At 38.7% G+C, this 21499-nt stretch overlaps 1 protein-coding gene across 1 annotated transcript; it reads right to left on the minus strand.

Annotated features, from left to right (window-relative positions):
- Positions 1-1614: 1614 nt before the first annotated feature.
- Positions 1615-14742, minus strand: LOC128735626 (uncharacterized). Its single transcript, XM_053830111.1, has 6 exons — positions 14625-14742; positions 5564-6196; positions 3904-4334; positions 3682-3837; positions 1845-2148; positions 1615-1781 (listed from the first exon to the last, which is right to left on the minus strand). The coding sequence occupies exons 1-6, from the start codon at positions 14740-14742 to the stop codon at positions 1615-1617; spliced, it is 1809 nt and encodes a 602-aa protein (XP_053686086.1).
- Between the last annotated feature and the right edge of the window lie 6757 nt (positions 14743-21499).

Genomic DNA, 21499 nt, shown 5'->3' on the forward strand with positions numbered 1-21499 from the left:
GCGGCAGCAAACTGGATTCCGTACTGGCCGATCATGTGTAGACCATATCACAACACTTCGCATTGGAGCAGATCAACGAATTCCAGGACTCTCTTCTGCTGGTGTTCGTCAACTTCGGAAAGGCGTTCGACCGACTCAACCACGAAAACATCTGGGGCGCACTTAGGCGTAGAAGAGTTCCAGATAAGCTAGTCCATCCCATCGAGGCACAGTACGAGGCGTTCTCGTGATAGGTTTTGCACGACGGCGTCTTGTCCGACCCCATAAAGTTTACTGCTGGCGTGAGACAGGGCTGCATTTGATCACCACTTCTGTTTCTCATCGTTATGGATGAGATATTAGTTGGAGCAATTGACAGTAGACCAAATCGAGGATTGCCTTGGATTGTCTTGCTCGCACAACGAATGAACGTTCATTTAGTCACTAATAAGATAAATACTAGCATTGCATTGTAGCGCCGTAACTACAAAAGATACAGCAAAACTTTATTCAGCAAAATTATCGATAAAAACCTGTTCTACAAATGTCTAATATCTAACTTTGTCATATTGGGCCCCGTAGGTACGGTACTGTCAAATAAATGAAAATTGAGTCAAAGTGATCGAACTATTCCTGTTTATAACCGGGTGTTCCAGCTGGCTCTGCTTCGAGCCCAGACAAATGACAAGTAGCATAGCAGAGCGCACCCCTCCCGACAAAAAGTTGAAGCTGTGTCTACTTGTATTGGTAGGAAAAGATGTGTGCGAGCGAGGCAATGCATTTCATATGTGTTTGTGTGCATCCAAATTCAAATATACACAAACTAGTATATGTTGGTTAACTTTAACTCACAGGTAGCACTACTGTTGCTGTCTCTCGACTTTTAGGCGAGCTTGTTTTTGATATTACGTAACTTGAAACGGTTACTGGGTTCATTAGCTAGCTATAGCTAATCCTTTAGACATTTTGCATTATAATTGCGTTTATGTCGCAGTAATAATCAGAAGAGAAGGTAATTGAAGAGAATATCATTGTTAGATTCCCAAGTAGAATTATTGTTGTATAACAGCTTATTAAACTATTGTACAGTTAATTCTCGTAGAACAAGTGCTTGATAAGCTATTAGGCAACAAAAATGTTACCTGGGTTGAATCTTTTAAAAAGTTACATGAGAGCTTTTTCTGGGGAAGTGTTAAATTTTAATAGGACATTTTTTCCAAGAATTGCTGAACGATAAACAAATAATTATTATGCATTTTCGTTTATTTATCGCGATTCGGAGACAATAAAATAACAATTTTTATTTACATTTTACAATGATACATCGAATACTAAGTGGAACATGTTGATTAAATCACATTGGAAGTTTGTAGGTTTTCAACTTTTTTAAAGTTTTGTGTGAGTAAAATGAAGCAATAGTGTTAGCATGATATGTTGAAAATTTTAAGATATCTATGTTTATTATAGATAAAAGGCACATGAGAGGAATTAAAATAAATAAATAACGATCTTAAGCTGTGAAAATGTGACGCAACGGTGGTAGAAGAAGGAAGAAACAATAAATAAATTATTAAAATATCAAATAAATAGTAACTACTACGTCCTAGAAATAATGCAGATAGAGTGCTCGAAATGTTATCGCTTTTTGCACTTAAAATGGGGCTTTTTACGCGGTATTCCAGTTGGACCATCGGTAAGCTCGCAGATATGCAAACCGAAACGTTTCAATGGATGGCAGCGGGTTTTCGGGTTGCCCCAGCGCCCGTTAAATTTTAGCCACTTGGGATTAAGCGTTGTGCGACCTAAAATATTTAAAAAAAGCTAGTCATATAAATAGGAAACATTGAACTAACTAAGTCAAATACCCTTGGAATCATTTTCGTGAATTACTTCGACGCTTTTCCACGTGGTCCAAGGTGTTCCGAAACCATTGACATCGTACAGCCGAGGTACGCGGACGTATTTATGCTTCCCGGGTGCCGTCCACAGACCATGAGATCCCTCCGCTGCGAACAATACCGGATGGTTCCCGGAGGTGATCACCGTTTTCGGAAATGTAGGCCGTTGTAGGATTCCTTTGCGTGTTTCCTGACTGCGATACTCGAAGGTACCCGTGAGCCGTTCGTATGAATAGAACGCTCCGGCATCGTGAGCCGACACGTACATTTCCTATGTAAGAAATAATTAGTGAGCTTAGGTAAGTGCCATTTTTATCCAAATATAAGAGTAAAGTTATAGTTGATTCAAATAGTTTTTATTTAAAAATTTCGTAATGCTGCCATGTAAATACGAACTAGCATATCTCACTTTGACCACAGATAAAGCTCTTTCCCTTTATTTTCGTTGATGGCATGATATCCTTCACTTTTACGCCTTCGCTCTCTGGCCGTAGAATATTCACATTAATAATAATACTGATATTTTTTCAATTGGAGAACGAGAAAAAGGCGGAACATTTAAGCTTTCAATAAACACAACAAAAAGGCGATAAAAATATGACTTAAATACAATGACAAGACAACGAAGAGTTCCGCCATTTCTTCGATGAAAAGATGACGAAAAAGTGATCAAAAGATGGATGAAGAAGATGATGAAATGTTGACAAAAAATCAAAGACGACTAAAATACGACGAAAATGAAAATACGATGAATAGATAGCGAAAAAACGCTAAAGTTGCGACAAAAAGGCGTTTAAAAAGTGTGAAGCCACAAAGACCACAAAGCATGCAAAAAAGTACAACGAAAAGATAACTAATACAGTCAGTCCACAATCACGGGTCACACACAATTATGGGTCATTTTAGCTTTATCTGCCTATTAATGAGGGAATATTATACTAATTGATTGATAAAATTGTTACTCATAAGTAACACTAGTGATTTGATCAATCATTAGGTTATATTTAAACGGAAATTAGCAGCTAAAGCTAAAATGACCCACAATTGTGTGTGACCCATGATTATGGATTGACTGTATATGACAGAAAGATGATGATGAAACGACGAAACCGTAGAAAAAAAACATTTGCATTGTCTTGACAACAAAGAAGTCGATGAAAAAATAGTAAAAGCACGAAAATGGCAAAACTACGACAAAAGGCGATAAAAAGATGACAAAAATAAACAAAAAAGAAACGAAAACAGCAAAAGGCCACCGAAAAGCTGGAAAAAGCCTATGAAAAGACGACAAAGCGAGTACAAAAAGACGACGAATACGAAGAAGAAACAACAAAGATACAAAGATGAAGAGAAAATGATAAAAAGAATACGACGAGAAAAAAAGAAAAGCGATAAAAGAATTAATGGAAGATACCAAAGAAGCGACAAAAAATGACGAAAAGATAATAAAACCGACCAAATGAAAAAGGCGGCAAAACAGCGATAAGAATTGCCAAAAAATATTTTCAAAGCCTTCAAAAAGACGACATTAAGAGCAAGGAAAGACGCCACAACAAACGATAAAAGTGACAATTATTCGCTAAAAAGAGACAAAAAGACGATGTAAAGATACCAGAAAGGCAGATGTTAGAGGAAACAACAACACAACTAACAGACGTTAAAAAGACAACAAAAAACGACCCGGCGGCAGCAAATGGTAATAGGGTAACGGAAAAAGACGAAAATTTTGGACAAAAGAGGTAAAACGATGTAGCAATCAAGTGTATATAAATATTAGGTATATAAGTCAAACATGAATACTTACGTCCGGTTCCTTTCGGCCCCTGAAGAATAGGCTCATGTGTTCCCAGTCCCCAACATGGCTTCCGAATTCCTTTTTGGTTCCAAGACACATGCCAAAAAGAAGAGGAATTGGCCACGGCCCTAAAGGGCCCAAATTAATGGTGCAAATAACTTTACCCTAGAAGCGTATCCTTGCATTATCGTCATTTTGAAAAAAAAAAAAGAAAACAAAACGATAATTTACCTGGCTGTATGGATAAAACATCCAGTAAGTCACATGAAAGTGCGGATAGTCGTTAGAATCATCTCCACTCTGAATTGTAATATCATCGCGCCGTTCCGTGATAGTTTCCCACTCGTCGGCTTCGTTATCGTTGCTGTTGAAACTATCGTCATCATCGTCGTCTTCATCTTCCGCACGACCCTCCATCAGTTTGTCCGGCTGCTCGTCGCCGGGACTGTCCGTGATCTCCTCTTCCTTGCCTCGATTGCCCAATACGGGCATTGGCGGCATTGAAATGCCCCGCCGTCGACGTTTTCGTATAAGTCGTATGCTCTTTTCGATCTTGTTAATATCTGGCTTTAGCTCTGGTTGCAGTTCGAAGAGATTTTTGTGCACCGGTGCGTATGGATGGCGTTTATAACCATTGTGGTCGATTGTATTGTACACTACTTCTGCAAGCAAATGTTTATATATTAGTTTTTGACTTTCAGCTTCTTGTTGAAATAGTTAATTAAAGGGAGTATTTTCTGCAATGCTCAAAACTCATGAATCGGCATGGAGTAGACTGAACTGTAATCAGTCAACTTTAGTTGGATGAAGCAATGCAATTTGGAGATTGAAAAAATTATGGACAATGATTTAAATTTCTGTTACACGATAAGAGTATTGACCTGTCATATTACTGTTACGAAATTTTGTTTCGTGACCATGGCATTTATCTCGACAAATACAAACTGTTAAAGCCCATAAGCAAACATTTTTCACTTCAATAGCTTCAAGAGGTGTTTATACGGTGCCGATGCACTCTACTGAACACATCTAGGTTTGCGGTTCGCTGACACTGTACTGGCTGGTCCGAACCAATCCGTTCATAATGGATTTACATTTTTCACCGCGGTGTGCAGCTATGTTTTTTTTAATACCTTGATCTCAAGTCTTTGGCACGAATATATTGCAGGATGTTGTAGTATCTTGTAAAGGTATAAGGTAAGAGGCTTGCAATACCTTTTGCACAAGTTTTCAGTTTATCCTCACTTTTAATTTTGAATCTAAAACTAAAAGTGTCTTATACCGTCTGTAACCAAAACCAGGCCCTTAGGAAGAATCGCATTAAGCGAAGACTCAAACCAATTATGCCAGATTGCAGATAAAACAACCATCAGTAACGTAGTTGCATCTCATTGAATTACAAAGTGTTAGAGGTACATTTAGGCGTTTTAGTCATACATTCCGGTTATCTCCATTATAGTGAAACTAGATTACCACATCAAAAAAGTATTTTTCTCAGAAATTATCCTAAGTTAGATGTATCACACTCTGATTCGCTCTCAATCAGATGACAAGCAACGCACGCGGACTACAACCAGTTTAATTACAATAGATTATGAAAAAGTAGGAAATCGCTCTATTGAGCGTACTGAGTTTTTATTAAGTTCTGCGATACAAAAAGCTGACAATCACTTAGAAATTGATACTGTTATATTATATTCGAACATGATATTCTCGTTTCAATCGTATTTGATCCAAACAACCGAAAAATTTGTTCATCTCGAGTTATGAAGAATATTGGCTAGCAAACCATTAGATAACTAAAGTTGGAGTATTTTTTTCATCTTGTGACAAAGAGACACAATTGCAATGTTTCAAAACCTTAGTAATAAAAAAAATAGTTCAAATTTACCATTTTCAACGTGACTATAGTGATGCGCTAATGTCGGCGGTGGAGGAAAGGTGGTCGTTGGCGATTGCAGTGGCACAGGGGACGAAAGTGGTACTGGAAGGCCGGTAACAGTGGGTGAAGTTGCTTCTGCGGCGGCAGCTGCTGCCACGGATGCTATAAGCGACGGTGATCCTACCGCCGTGGGGGCGGGCGTTGAACGGCACATACTCACGACGGCGTAGATTGGCACATTTTCTTTTTGTGGGTTTTGTCCATGTATGAATGAGCTCTTGTCAGTGATGAGCTCTTCAATTTCATTATTAGTGACCAGGTACCAATTCTTAGACTCGTTTCCAATCGGTAGATCAAACAACAGATCCAGTGATGTCGATGGATCTCTAAAGTTGCGCTTGTTTCGGTTGCGGGCTTGTCGTACCGCTGGATCGTAGTAGCTCAGTTCGTTTTCATTATCGTAGTAGTATGGATAGTGATTCAACTCGCTAACGTCCGATATTTCGTTTCCCGGGTAAACCGTTACGACTTTTACCTTCTCGGCATGCACGTGCTCCAGAAACGTTGACACTGACCCTGGCAAGTATTTCTCGTTCGGCGCCAACCAAACTAAGGGAGCCCACTTTCTTACAAGAGCTTCCACTGCAAGTAAAAATGACGATAAAGAGAAATGTAATATTAGTTAACTTGGCTTATGAATTACGGCAGCTAATAACTCTTTTATGGAGTAGATAATCGAAAAATGTTAATCATACCGATATCTACATGCCTTTGCTTATTACCTAAGTGTTTCGTTTCATTTCGGCAGTTTTAGTTAGTGTTTTCCGAACTGTTACGATACTGTCTATCGAGCTCTGAATCGAGTTTATGGTAATTAAGCAGTATGTTATGGAAAATGTGAAATTTAACTTACTTAATAGATGCAATGCATCACAATCAACAGTGTTTCATGCTCTACATACTCAATGATTTTCGACTAAATCAATCAAATCAAATAGTGTTAAGCATACAATTAGGATTTAAATTTGGGTTGCAATAGCGTATATGCTATTTGCGATATCTGAAAAATCTTTTTTTTTTTTCAATTAGGGTTTCGAGAGGTAAGACCGGCACCCACCATTTTGCCAAATCTAAGATCAAATATTGCTAATTTTTCTTCACTGCACAGAAACAGTGATTATTCTGTTTTCAATAATATATGAGACTGTCAATGCATTTGATCGGCTATTTTACAAAATACAGTAAATTTTTGAAACAGACAAAAATGCGGGTTAATCCGGACCCCATAAGGGTAAGACCGATACCTAGTTTTGTCAATCAGTTTACTCGACATCTACTAAACCGATTTGGAAGCAACCACTACAAAATGAACGGTTATACCCGCACTACCCCTACCTTATATTTGGTACAAAATCATCAAAATCGGTTCAGTCGTTCAAAAGTTCAAAAAAATTTGGCAAAACGACGATTTTTGGGCTACCAATTTTTCAACCAATTCCTACACCAACAAAGGTGAAAGTACATACATACATACTCACCCTCCCTTTGTGCTGAACTCTGGTTTAACGCCTCTAGCGGAGCTTAGACTTAGACTCTATAGCTAGACCAAACATACACAAAAGACGGGCCACCCAGCGTTCAAAGGTATGTCTTGCCTTCGAAAAAAAAAACAATAGCAGAATGCCGGTTCTATTTTTACGCAATTAAATTACTCATCACAAAATTAACGGTAGATTAGGTTTGAAAACTACGAAACTTCTAAGTTGCGTCACGAGCTTATCAGTTGATTTGAAATTAGACTTGACATTGGATATAAATCTGAAGTTGCCATAAAATCAGAATCGGGACTTAAATTTAAATTAGACACATGAACTCTGAAGTTTTATTTGGAATTGGGCTTTAAATTAGTATTAAAATTTATCTAGAAATTGGACTTGAATTGAGACTTTAAATTGAACTTATTGAATAAAACATAAATTATACCTTGAAATGAGCCAAGAAATTGAACTTGAAATAGAACGTAAAATTGGAATGGATACTGAACTTAAAATAAGTGGTAAAATTGAACTTTAAAATCAAAAGTTAAAAACTCAAATATCAGAATTTTAGTTGAAGGATAAAAGTAAAAAGTCAAAAATCAAAACAAAAAGTCGAAAACCACAGGATGTAAATACAAAATTTTAAATCAAAAGTCAAATGCTGGAAATTAAATTCAAATTAAATAAAATCCAGGAGCAAAATTTAAAAGAACGTAACGTACGTTCGTAAAAACCAAATATCGAAAATAAAACAACAAAATTTAAAAGACCAGTTAAACATCATAATTCAAAGTAAAAAATCTAAACTCAACGTCTTATATCAAAAATTAAAATTCAAAAGTCAAAAAAACAACGAACGTATTAAAAAAATTAAAACGCAACTGTCAAAAAGCTCAAAAGAAAAAGATAAAAAAAATCTATAAAAAAAGGCCAAGAACCGCTAGCAACGACACTTCACTGGATAATTTCAAAGATTTGGGAGGATGAGAAACTACCGGAGGAGTGGATGGAATGTGTAGTCTGTCCATGTACAAAAAGGACAACCAGTTAGACTGCTGTAACTACCGCGGCATTACGCTGGTCAACGCTGCCTACAAGGTGCTCTCTCAGATTTGGTTGCGTTGTCTATCCCCAATAGCTAGAGAATTCGTAGGACAGTATTAGGCGGGCTTTATGGGAGCCGATGCTACTACTGATCAAATTTTTACTCTTCAACAAATCGTCCAGAAATGTCGAGAGTACAACTTGCCTACACATCATATTATCGTGGATTTCAGAGCAGCATCCGATACAGTTGAACGCCAACAGCTGTGGCAGATAATGCACGAATACGGTTTTCCGGACATACTGACGCGACTGATCAACGCTACCCTGGAGTAAGTGATGTGCTACGTGCGCTTTTCGGGGACAAACTCAAGTCCTTTCGAATCGCACAGAGGGTTGCGGCAAGGGGCTGGTCTTGTATGTTATTCAATATCGCTATTGAAGGTGTGAGCGGGCATCGAAACGAGAGGTACAATCTTCAGCAAGAGTAGCCAACTACTAGCCTTCGCAGACGACCTCAACATCAAATTACTAGAAACCTTGGGAAGGCGGAGACAATCTACGCCAGACTAAAAACTGAGGCTAGGAGGATAGGGTTACAAATCAATGCGTCGAAAATCAAATATATGGTAGAAAGAGGCTCTAGTAGAAAAAGCAACGTTTACCTCCCACGGACAGTGACTATGAACGGCGATGAGCTGGACGTAGTTGATGAATTCGTATATTTGGGATGTCTGGTCACCGCCGGTTCGTGCTGGATATCGAGCCAACTTTTTCCTCTGTAAGACGAGTGCCGACGGTGTATGAACCACGAGTTGCAGGCATTACTTGGAGAAATTCCTATCGTACACCTGTCGAAAGCTGGGAGACTACCAAGGGCCTGCCACGCCCCGCGGATGCCGAACAACTGTTCAGTGAAGTCCGTTCTCTTTAGAAAACCCGCCGACACCAGGAATAGAGGGGCCCAACGTGCTAGATGGTTCTAACAGGTTGAAGCGCAACAAATTGACGACGAGTCGCCCAGGACCGAGTACAATGGAGAGAAATTCTTGATACGGCAAGAGCCACCCCGGCTCTCGGCTAGTAAATCTATACCTATAAAAAAGGATTTCTGTCTGTCTGTCCTGTGTTCCTTATAGAATCAAAAACTACTGAACCAATCGGCGTGAAAATTTGCATGTAGAGGTTTTTGGGGTCAGGAAAGGTTTTAGTGATGGTTAGAGACCCCTCCCCCCACTAAGAGGGGGGGCTCCCATACAAATGAAACACAAATTTCTGCATAACTCGAGAACTAATCAAGCAAATAGAACCAAATTTGGCATGTGGGTGTTTTCGGTGACAAGAATTTATTCTAGGGTAATTTGAGACCCATCCCCTCTTTATAAGGGGAATTATAACTCCTCTCCCCTTTAAGAGGGGGGTTTCCATACAAATTTCCTCATAACTCGAGAACTAATCAAGCAAATGGAACCAAATTTGGCATGTGAAGGTTTTCGAGGGCAAGAAAATTTTCTATGTTGAATTAGGACCCCTCCTCACTTTAAGAGGGGGGGCTCCTGTACAAATGAAATACCAATTTCCTCATAACTTGAGAACTAATCAAGCAAATGGAACCAAATTTGGCATGTGTGTGTTTTTGGAGACAAAATTTTTTTCTATGATGAATTGGGACCCCTCCCCACTTTAAAAGGGGGGGGGGCTCCTATACAAACGAAATACAAATTTCCTTATAACTCGAGAGCTAATCCAGCAAATGGAACCAAATTTGGCATGTAGGTGTTTTTGGAGGCAAGAATTTTTTCTACGATGAATAAGAACCTCTCCCCACTTTAGGAGGGGGGGCTCCTATACAAATGAAATACATATTTCCTCATAACTCGAGAACTAATCAAGCAAATGGAACCAAATTTGGCATGTGAAGGTTTTCGAGGGCAAGAAAATTTTCTACGGTGAATTAGGACCCCTCCCCACTCTAAGAGGGGGGGCTCCTGTACAAATGAAATACAAATCTCCTCCTAACTCGAGAACTAATCAAGCAAATAGAACAACATTTGGCATGTGGGTGTTTTTTTTGGTGACAAGAATTTATTCTATGGTGAATTGAGACCCCTCCCCTCTTTATAAGAGGAATTATAACTCCTCTCCCCTTTAAGAGGGGGGGCTTCCATACAAATTTCCTCATAACTCGAGAACTAATCAAGCAAATGGAACCAAATTTGGCATGTGAAGGTTTTCGAGAGCAAGAAAATTTTCTATGGTGAATTAGGACCCCTCCCCACTTTAAGAGGAGGGGCTCCTGTACAAATGAAATACAAATTTCCTCATAACTCGAGAACTAATCAAGCGAATTGAACCAAATTTGGCATGTATGTGTTTTTGGAGACAATTTTTTTTTTCAATGATGAATTGGGACCCCTCCCCACTTTAGGAGGGGGGGTCCTATACAAACGAAATACAAATTTCCTCATAACTCGAGAACTAATCCAGCAAATAGAACCAAATTTGGCGTGTAGGTGTTTTTGGAGGCAAGAATTTTTTCTGTGATGAATTAGGACCTCTTCCCACATTAGGAGGGGGGGCTCCAATACAAATGAATTACAAATTTCCCCATAACTCGAGAACTAATCAAGCAAATAGAACCAAATTCGGCATGTGGAGGTTTTTGGAGGCAAAAATATTTTCTACGGTGAATTAGGATCCTTCCACACTTCAAGAGGGGGGGCTTCTACACAAATGAAATACAAATTTCCTCATAATTCGAGAACTAATCAAGCAAATGGAACCATATTTGGCATGTGGGTGTTTTTGGAGGCAACCATTTTTCCCATGATGAATTAGGACTTCTTACCTTTTTAGGAGGGGGGGGGGCTCCCATACAAATGAAATACAAATTTCCTTATAATTTGAGTACTAATCTAGCAAATGGAACCAAATTTAGCATGTAGGAGATTTTTGAGTCTTGAATTTATTTTATGATAGTTAGAGACCTCTCACCCCTGTGGTAGGGGGATATGGACTCTCATACAAATAAAACAGAAATTTTTTCGAAACTCAAAAACTAATCCAACTCGAGAAATTCGAGACTCTTCCATAAAACATTAATCAATAACAAGACCACAAAAACTATCTATAGTAACACTAGATCATTCAGGACGAGCCGGTCGCGAGTGTTGCCGGTGACCCGCCGTCGGAGGCGCCGCCCACTGGGGGGCTTGCAAAACTCGAGATAGTGACAAAGATCATCCGAGATTCATGATTTATGTACAACACAGGTTAATTTGTGGCAATACGAAGTTTGTCGGGTCGGCTAGTACTAAGATAAAAATGTAAAGGCAGAAGCAGAAGTAAAATATCAAAAGTATAATCATAAGCAAAATCTTAAAAAAGTTAAAATTAAAATCGAAGTAAAAAGTTTGTTTTTAAAGCTAAATGCTGAATGTCGAAATTTGGCTGACCTTAACACTGTACTATGCATTGGACTTACAATTAGACATGAAATTAGTCTAAGAATGGGACATGAAAGTGGACTTAAATCGGATCGGATCGAGATCGGATTTTAAAATGAGCTTAAAACTGATTATAAAATTTTCTTGAAATGCACTTTCATTTAAATTGGAATTGGATCTATTTTTAAGCAATTATTTACTTATTGCAAAAATAGCGGGCGAATCTATATATATAAAATAACTTTGCAAATAACTTTGAGAAAAGAGAGGGTTCCACCGAAGAGGAATATATGGTAAAAAAGACCTTTGTTTAGTTTCCATTATAGTGATTTTCATAGAGCAAACCAATGCCTAATTATCTACGTGACAGAAGAGGAAGCTGACTGGGAAAGAATCGACAAGTAGGGGGGCGAAGAACGTGAGTATGAATGTATGTTTCGTCATAGCTCCGGGACTTCTGGACTGTTATTCATTAAACGTCGTTTTTTCCATGGACACATCACTGCGACCAGTATAGTTGATCTATTGTGATATCGCCCGGGTGTTTGCTGTATGACCTGCACTGCATTTCTTTTTGCTATAATCACTGTTGAATGAGCAATATGCTTATTAAATTTCATGCGTGCTTGTGTGTATTGGGGTTTACCCTTCCTTCAAAGCTTGATCTACTTTACCCACTTATTCCTCACTGCTAGTGCTATCCCATACTACAGCCGTTCCTGGCGAGGACTCATTCGTACCTCTGACGAGTACACTTAACTATAGGAGGGACATTTGCACTGTCAAGAGGCTTCAGAGGGTAAATATAGAATTCAGCATGAAGGAAAGGTAAATGAGGGGCCTGAGAATGAACCCATGCTAAATTCCATGTCACTTGACAAGGAATGGCTTGATTCTACTAAGATTCGAACCCACGACCACTCGCTTGTCAAAGCAGACTAACCTTGCGGCTACGGAGCCCCCACGTCGTTTATCAAACACATGTATTTTGGCATAAAAGAATCAGCGCAGGGGGGTTGACAAAAGAGGGAGATGGTCTCTTACAAGGGGAAAGAAAGGTTCAAATGGGTAAAGGGGTGCGTTTCTCTTGCAATTGGAACGAACATAAAAAGTATGTGTTCAGGTCCAATAATAGTTCACACCACGGGCGTAGCGAGAAACGAACGGGTAAGATAGAGCAAGCTTTGAAGGAAGGGTAAAAGCCCAGTATACACAAGCACGCATAAAAAAATTAAAAAGCATATCGCTCACTCATAGCACAAAGAAATGCAGTGCGGGTCATACAGTAAACATCCAGACGATATCACAATACATCAACGATACTGGTCGCAGTGATGAGTCCACACATGAAAAAAAAACTGATCGATGCATGTAGTTATCTATCTCTGATTTGGATCAATCTTTACATACATTTTTGGTAGGAGGAAACATGCACCTTTCACAGATTTCGGTATCATTTTGACTTTAAAAAAGGGCTATTAATACTATACATTTAGTTAATAGAGAAGCAAATAGGATTGAATTGAAGAAAGTATTCGAAGAAGTTTCATTGGTTGGTCATTGGTTGGCATCATTTTTTCTTGTGAATAAAAATGACTGAAAGTAGATGCAAGTGCATTGATTGTTTTGGCAGAGTTTCATCAAAATCGAACTGGTGTCACATTAAAATAAGCAACTTTGTTGAATACAATAACTCTCTATCTCTTTCGCTTGACGAGCTATAAAAATTAAAAAATAACACAGTACTAGATTGATTTGCTTCCCTCGGATGCTTTGGAGTGCTGTTGATGGAAATTTTTGTTTTCTGTAGACAAAATATAGTACTTTCCTCTCAAGGTCATTTTATTTCAATTTATTATTTGCTTTTCTCTAAAAGCTGTCTCGTCCGAAGTGAGCGAAAATTGAATATTTTTTTCAAATTGTGTGAATTATTTGTGAAATATTATTTTTTTTTTGTTAGATTATAGTCACTTTAACCAGCTTGTGTCATTCGTGACTTCTGCGGGATTGGGATTTGAACCCAGGTCCTCGGCGTGAGAGGCATGAATGCTAACCACTACGTCGGGACTAACCCCTGTGAAATATTAATTATTTGTTAAATATTTCAATATTTCAAAGTTCGTATACTTTGGCTTACTGATATACAGCAAAACAATAGGTAAATAAGTGGCACTTTGAAAGCCAAAGTTATTAGCTAAGAATTTCCTTTAAGTTGGCTTCGAGGAACAAAACTGGTTTAACAGGCTGGTCATCGTAAGTTCACATCTGGACTGGCAGTGACTGTTACAAAACTGAGCATGAAACAACTGCGAAGGTTGTTGAATCTATGCGATGCGAAGATATACAAATTGGACAACTGGGCATTTAAAAACCACGCTCGAATTAAAGTTGTTCTAAAAAGAAGAGCACAGAAAAACATTTACATTAGCGGTTTTAAGATATTTATGAAAGTATCCGTGTAGGCTATGGGTGGATAAATTTTTTACATACTTCTCTTCAAAAGAAACGTTACAGTGTCTCCCAAAATATTAGCTGCTGGACCGTTTATATCTGCAGCATACTTGAGAGAATGTTTTTGAAGCATGCAATTTCTTACGCTGCATTCTCATTATTTCACATGGTACCCATGGACTAATTCGCATGTTTCACAAATCACAAAATCACAAAGTTTTTTGAAATAAATTTAGAATGTATGGAAAGAGGTATTAAGAACGATTCTATTTCTCAACCTAGAAGAAGCCTCAGAAGTCCAGTTGTTTTATAATTCGATTTTTAATGATAGTCAAACTGACTGGTTCGGCCTATGTTGATCGCGGTTCGTCATATTCCGATCTATAGTTTTCAAAACAAATGTTTTTAAATATTAAAGAATTAGAAATGGTGTAGACTTACTTCTGGTGCTTAATATAGTATATTTCTTCAATTTATCTACCTAGCAGTGTTAAACTTTAGCTTGATTATACTTAATTACTATTTTCAAATTTCAATAAATTGTGCAACTGATGCTTTTCTCTTACGCAAATATTTTGGCAGAACACTTACCTACTTCTCTCTCGGACAAACCAGCTAAGTCATCCGTAGCTACGGACCAGCATTTTTCGGTTGCAAGTAATCCCAAAAAGATAACGATACTTGGCCAGATGTAGCTGCTAAATCTCATGTTCTTCCTCTAGCTTACGTGAATATTATAGTTTTGCGATTACAGTTGATGTGACGTCACAGAAACGACTTGGTCGTTTACTACTTTTATCTCGGCGCTCGTCGGTCGAATCGCACAGGCAGCAAACTGCACTGTCGATTATCAGACGGACTTTCTCTACCGCTGTGGGCTACTGCTTTGGCCTCAGTTGATTCTCAATCGTCACATATTTACAACATTCTTCTTCATCACCGACATTCGCCGGCGACTGTTTGGTGATTTCACCTCCTGGCCAACTGCACTAACAGCAATCAATTTGGACACTCTCGTTCCGAATGCACTTTTTCTTCGTTTTCTCCTCTTCATTGGTTTACCCTGCACAGTTGAGCGTGAAATGTGGCCAAAGTGATTCTTATCTAGTAATCATAATTGGAGAACACTTCCAGCAAACTAAAAGTAGCGAAAGCTTAAAATAATCTTCAATACTTCTCGGAGGATGAAATTATGCTGCGAAGATTCATTAACAACGCTTGACTGCATTTTCGGAGGTGCACTAATGAGAAAAAGCTTTCTATCGTTTTCATCTATAATGAAGAAAAATAAAAACCACACCCGTAAATTCCCTTTATTATTCACTTAGTGCTCTGCAACCTACGAGACAATTGGGTCTTTCAACGGATGTCTCGTAACACTTCAACAATCAGTAAAAGTGTATTGCCGTCAATCGTGTGGTTTGGGTAAATAAAACAAACATTTGAAAAAAATCACCATTAATAGAATGGTACATTTTGTGATGGGATAACAGCAAAGAGAATAATTAGCTGACAATGGAGAAAATTTAACAGCTTTTGTTGAGAAGTTCCCTCTGATAATTATTTAGTTATCGCACATGTTTGCTTATCCTTTGCTATTTGCAATTCCAAATGATCAAAATAAAACCATGTCATAGGAATCTACGCAAGGTACAATCCAAACAAACAACAGCACAAACAACGGTACATATATTAAACTTAGGTATATAATTGTGTATATATACAACAGAGGCGGTCACTGTTTCGAAATTTGACACCCGACCGGAAGATGCACCACTAGATAATTGACCATAAACATCGAGTGAAAAAAAACTACGCACACAAAATACACAGAGCATGATCTATTGGAAGCAGCCAAATAAACTGAAAATTGAAGAAAGTGAACAGGTGTGATATTTGTAATAATACAGAAATGAAAGTGGAAATGATTAATATGAACAATTAGGTGAAAATTTTAATGTCCACATATATAGCAACATGTGGTTAATCTGGTGCGTTATATTTTTATGGAATAAGATTTTTTCTTGTGGTCGGGGGAAAGTCGGCAAATTTGAACATTTAAAAAAACGCAAATTCATGTCTAGTAGTGCTACCAACGAAGACAGGAGCGAGATAGATTAGATTTGCAATAGATTAATTTGAAAGACTGTCAGCCTGCAACTGGTACGCCTCTTCCCAGCGGCATGAAAGACGAGTTCTACGACAGGCTTGAGCAGGTGTATGGAGAGTACATAAACCGCGAAGAGAAAACCATTATCGGAGATTCAAACCAAATGCAGAAGCACGCTGCCAAATCGATTATGTAAGGTCTTTTCGGGGGCCAAATATTGACTCAGTTTACTATCCTGTCACGTGTCAGGCTCGTGCATCGTTGTCGAACTTGGCGAAATCTCGTGCCGAGAGAACATTGCATTTCAACATTCATCAGTTGATAGCTGATGGAATGGCAGAGGAGTGCACCGGAAGCTCGATCAACGAATCGCAGAATAGCAAGAAGAACCGTGGGGATATCGCCATTGAGGGAATAGCAAGCACGGCAGCGGAATAGCTATAGTTTGAGGCCGAATGCCAGAAAATGACTTGTGAGAAGAACCAGGTCAGGAAAAAATAGTTACAGTGACTATCAGAATAGAATATGATATAGTGAGAAAAAAATCCATAGTCAGAAAAAGTACGAGTATGAAGAACATGTGCTCGCCTGCGCGGAAAGCAATTTCGCTGGGAACGACACACGGAGTTTTTACAAAACAGTTGAAACTGTTAGAACCAAAAATTTACCGATTCCGGTGATTTTCCGGTGTCGCTTACTGATAAAAAGGCAATTGAAGCCAGTCTAACTCACCTTGTTGAATAAGAGAACAACAGTCATCAACACAGAAGGAGAATAAACATTCTATCAGTGAGCTGAAGAACAGGAATCTTGCGGGGAAGGACAATATTCCAATTGATTATTCTTAAGATGACAGTCTCCAAATTACTACCCAACAGGCATTTTCATATGTAGGGGAGAGTAGTCAACAGTGAGACAACAGGACCCCCCCCACTTTAAGAAGGGGGGCTCCTATACAAAATACAAAATAAATCCTATACGAAATACAAATTTCCTCATAACTCGAGAACTAAAGAAGCAAATGGAACCAAATTTGGCATGTAGGTGTTTTTGGAGGCAAGAATTTTTTCTATGATGAATTAGGACCCCTCCCTACTTTAGGAGGGAGGGGGGCTCCTATACAAATGAAATACAAATTTCCTCATAACTCGAGAACTAATAAAGCAAATAGAACCAAATTTTGCATGTGGAGGTTTTTGGAGGCAAAAATATTTTCTATGGTACATTAGGACCGCTCCCCACTTTAAGAGAGGGGGCTTCTACACAAATGAAATACAAATTTCCTCATAATTCGAGAAATAATCAAGCAAATGGAACCATATTTGAAATGTGGGTGTTTTAGAAGGCAGCAATTTTTTCTATGGTGAATTACGACCCCTTCCCCTTTCAAGATGGGGGCTCCCATATGAATGAAATACAAATTTCCTTATAATTTGAGTACTAATCAAGCAAATGGAACCAAATTTGGCATGCGGGGCTTTTAGGGGGCAGAATTTTTTTCTATGATGAATTAAGACCCCTCGCCTGTTTAGGAGTGGGGGCTCCCATTCAAATAAAATTCAAATTTCCTTAGAACTTGAGAACTAATCAAGCAAATGGAACCAAATTTGGCATGTGGGAGATGTTAGAGTTTTGAATTTATTTTATGATAGTTAGACACCTCTCACCCCTGTGGTAGGGGGATATGGACTCTCATACAAATAAAACAGAAATTTTTGCGAAACTCAAAAACTAATCGAACTCGAGAAATTCGAGACTAGATCATGGGGGGCTCTGTAGCCGCAAGGTTACCGAGTCTGCTTTGACAAGCGAATGGTCATGGGTTCGAATCTTAGTAGAATCAGGCCATTCGATGTCAAAGTGACTTTAGCATGGATTTATTCTCAGGCCCCTCATCGCCCTTCCTTAATGCTGAGTTCTATATTATCCCGATATGGTCTATTGACAGTGCAAAAATGAGACACTTATCAGTAAAAATGCACTAGTTTGCTACGCCAGGGATGACTATAATTGGGGATTGTGCGCTGTCATGTGGAACGAGGTGGGTAAAGTAGAGTAAAGCATTGAAAGAAGGGTACCCAATTACACACAAGCACGCATAAAAAAATTCAATCAATCAATCAATCAATCAAAAACGATTATAGCAATAAGAAATCAATACTGTCTAGGCACAGAACAGAAGTGGAAGTAGAAATCAAAACACGTACATGCTACTTTCTACAGATACTAGCGAACCTGGCGGTAGCGAGTCACTTTTTCCCACGAAAACACACGAACGCATACGAAAGCACACGAAAGCATGTGAAATCTGCTATGCGATTGGCAGCGAGCGTTCTGCTTATATTGCTGTTGTTCGCTTCAATGTGAAAACCTTCTCTAAGAAAAAGAAAAACAAAAAAGTCTCTGTTACCAGTTTTGATCGCCGAATCGTTCGGACTTCCACTTCTGTTCTGTGGTCTAGCTTTATTTGTTTTCCTAGGTCTACCTGGGTTTACTGGAACGAGCGACAGCGAGTAAGGAGAGGATCGCGAAATGGTACTTTCCACAAAAATGTTTTCCGTGAAATGATACATTCCGCTTAAGGTTTTTCGCAAAATGATATTCGGCGAAATGTTGTACAATCATGGCGAATATTACTATCCGCTTTCTGGCTATGCAATGAGGGGACAGGGGAGTTGTTTTGTACTTTACTGTGAGGGAAAATGGCAAATTTGTATATTAAACTACCCATTGCAGCTAACCAATAGGCATTAACATAAGCAGCAAATCAGCGTATCTGGCATTTTATACTGCACGTTGTTTTATATTAGCTTTTTGACTGTATAGGTGTTGTAAATTGGCATCCAAAATTATATTCAAATTCTTCATGTCGGTAATTAGCTGTAAATTGGCATTGTCGGCACTATAAGAAGGTTATCAGTAAAGCTGTATATTTTGCCAAAATAGCATTTAAGTAGCATTTAAGGCGCTTTAAATGCTTATTGGCCTACATTTGAATAGCATTGGTGATGCTTATTGGTTACCTGGGATGCTTTCATAGTTACGTAACTGCCAACACTCAGCGTGAACTGGGAGTGCACCGTAAATACGCAAGATAGAACAATACTTAGTTCAGCAATCTTATGGATAATAATTGACTCTATAAATGCCCCATACATAACATTTTCGGATTTTGCTTCGCTGAGGTGTTACAGTTGAATAAGTAAAATAGGTGCACTGAGTGCAGGACAGCCCCGCCGGCCTGCCGCACGGTATATAATGGGCCACCACACGGGCAATATGCCATTTTAGCCACTTTTTACTAGAAAATAACCAGTTTTTACTAGAAAAAAATTTCCCTCACCTTCCCCTTTTGCTTACGCAAAATTTTACTCGACTATGTCATTTTAATATTTACACTACTTTCTAGCTTTATTAGTTACTAGCTGACCCGACAAACTTCGTATTGCCACAAATTAACCTGTGTTGTACATAAATCATGAATCTCGGATGATCTTTGTCACAATCTCGAGTTTTGCAAGCCCCCCAGTGGGCGGCGCTTCCGACGGCGGGTCACCAGCAACACTCGCGACCGTCTCGTCCTGAATGATCTAGTGTTACTATAGATAGTTTTTGTGGTCTTGTATTGACTAATATTTTATGGAAGAGTCTCGAATTTCTCGAGTTCGATTAGTTTTTGAGTTTCGCAAAAATTTCTGTTTTATTTGTATGAGAGTCCATATCCCCCTACCACAGGGGTGAGAGGTCTCTAAGTATCGTAAAATAAATTCAAGACTCCAAAATCTCCCACATGCCAAATTTGGTTCCATTTGCTTGATTAGTTCTCAAGTTATAAGGAAATTTGAATTTCATTTGAATGGGAGCTCCCCTCTTAAAAGGGGAAGGGGTCGTAATTCACCATAGAAAAAATTTCTGCCATCTAAAACTCCCACATGCCAAATTTGGTTCCATTTGATTGATTAGTTCTCGAGATAAGAGAAAATTTGCATTTCATTTGTATGGAAGCCCACCCTCTTAAAGGGGAGATGGGCCATAACTCGCTTTCTAAAGAAGAGAGGGGTCTCAATTCACCATAGAAAAAAATTTTGCGTCCAAAACCACTTACATGTCAAATTTGGTTCCATTTGCTTGATTAGTTCTCGAGTTATGAGGAAATTTGTTTTTCATTTGTATAGAAGCCCCCCCCCCCCTCCTAAAGTGGGGAAATCCATAGAAAATATACCATAGAAAATATTCTTGCCTACAAAAACACCCACATGATAAATTTGGTTCCATTTGCTTGATTAGTTCTAGAGTTATGAGGAAATTTGTATTTCGTTTGTATGAGAGCCCCCCTCTTAAAAAGGTAAGGGGTCCTAATTCATCATAAAAAAATGGTTGCCTCCAAAAACATCCACATGCCAAATATGGTTCCATTTGCTTGATTAGTTCTCGAATTATGAGGAAATTTGTATTTCGTTTGTGTAGAAGCACCCCCTCTTAAAGTTGGGAGGGGTCCTAATTCACCATAGAAAATATTTTTGCCTCCAGAAACCTCCACATGCCAAATTTGGTTCTATTTGCTTGATTAGTTCTCGAGTTATCAGGAAATGTGAATTTCTTTTGTATAGGAGCCCCCCCTCCTAAAGTGGGTAGGGGTCCCAATTCATCAAAGAAAAACTTTTTGTCTCCAAAAACACCCACGTGCCAAATTTGGTTCCATTTGCTTGATTAGTTCTCGAGTTATGAGGAAATTTGTATTTCGTTTGTATAGGAGCCCCCCCCTCTTAAAGTTGGGAGGAGCTTAATTCACCATAGAAAATATTCTTGCCCTCGAAAACTTTCACATGCCAAATTTGGTTTCATTTGCTTGATTAGCTCTCGAGTTATGAGGAAATTTGTATTTCATTTGTATAGGAGCCCCCCCTCCTAAAGTGAGGAGGGGTCCCAGTTCACCATAGAAAAAACTTTGGTCTCCAAAAACACCCACGTGTCAAATATGGTTCCATTTGCTTGATTAGTTCTCGAATTATGAGGAAATTTGTATTTCGTTTGTATAGGAGCCCCCCTCTTAAAGTGGGGAGGGGTTCTAATTCACCATAGAAAACATTCATGCCCTAGAAAACTTTCACATGCCAAATTTGGTTCCATTTGCTTGATTAATTCTCGAGTTGTGAGGAAATTTGCATTTCATTTGTATAGGAGCCCCTCTTCCTAAAGTGGGGAGGGTTCCCAATTCATCATAGAAAAAAATTTTGTCTCCAAAAACACCCACGTGCCAAATTTTGTTCCATTTGCTTGATTAGTTCTCGAGTTATGAGGAAATTTGTATTTCGTTTGTATAGGAGCCCCCCCCCCCTCTTAAAGTGGGGAGGGG

This window comes from Sabethes cyaneus, chromosome 2, assembly GCF_943734655.1.
Source record: "Sabethes cyaneus chromosome 2, idSabCyanKW18_F2, whole genome shotgun sequence".
Classification (NCBI taxonomy): domain Eukaryota; kingdom Metazoa; phylum Arthropoda; class Insecta; order Diptera; family Culicidae; genus Sabethes; species Sabethes cyaneus.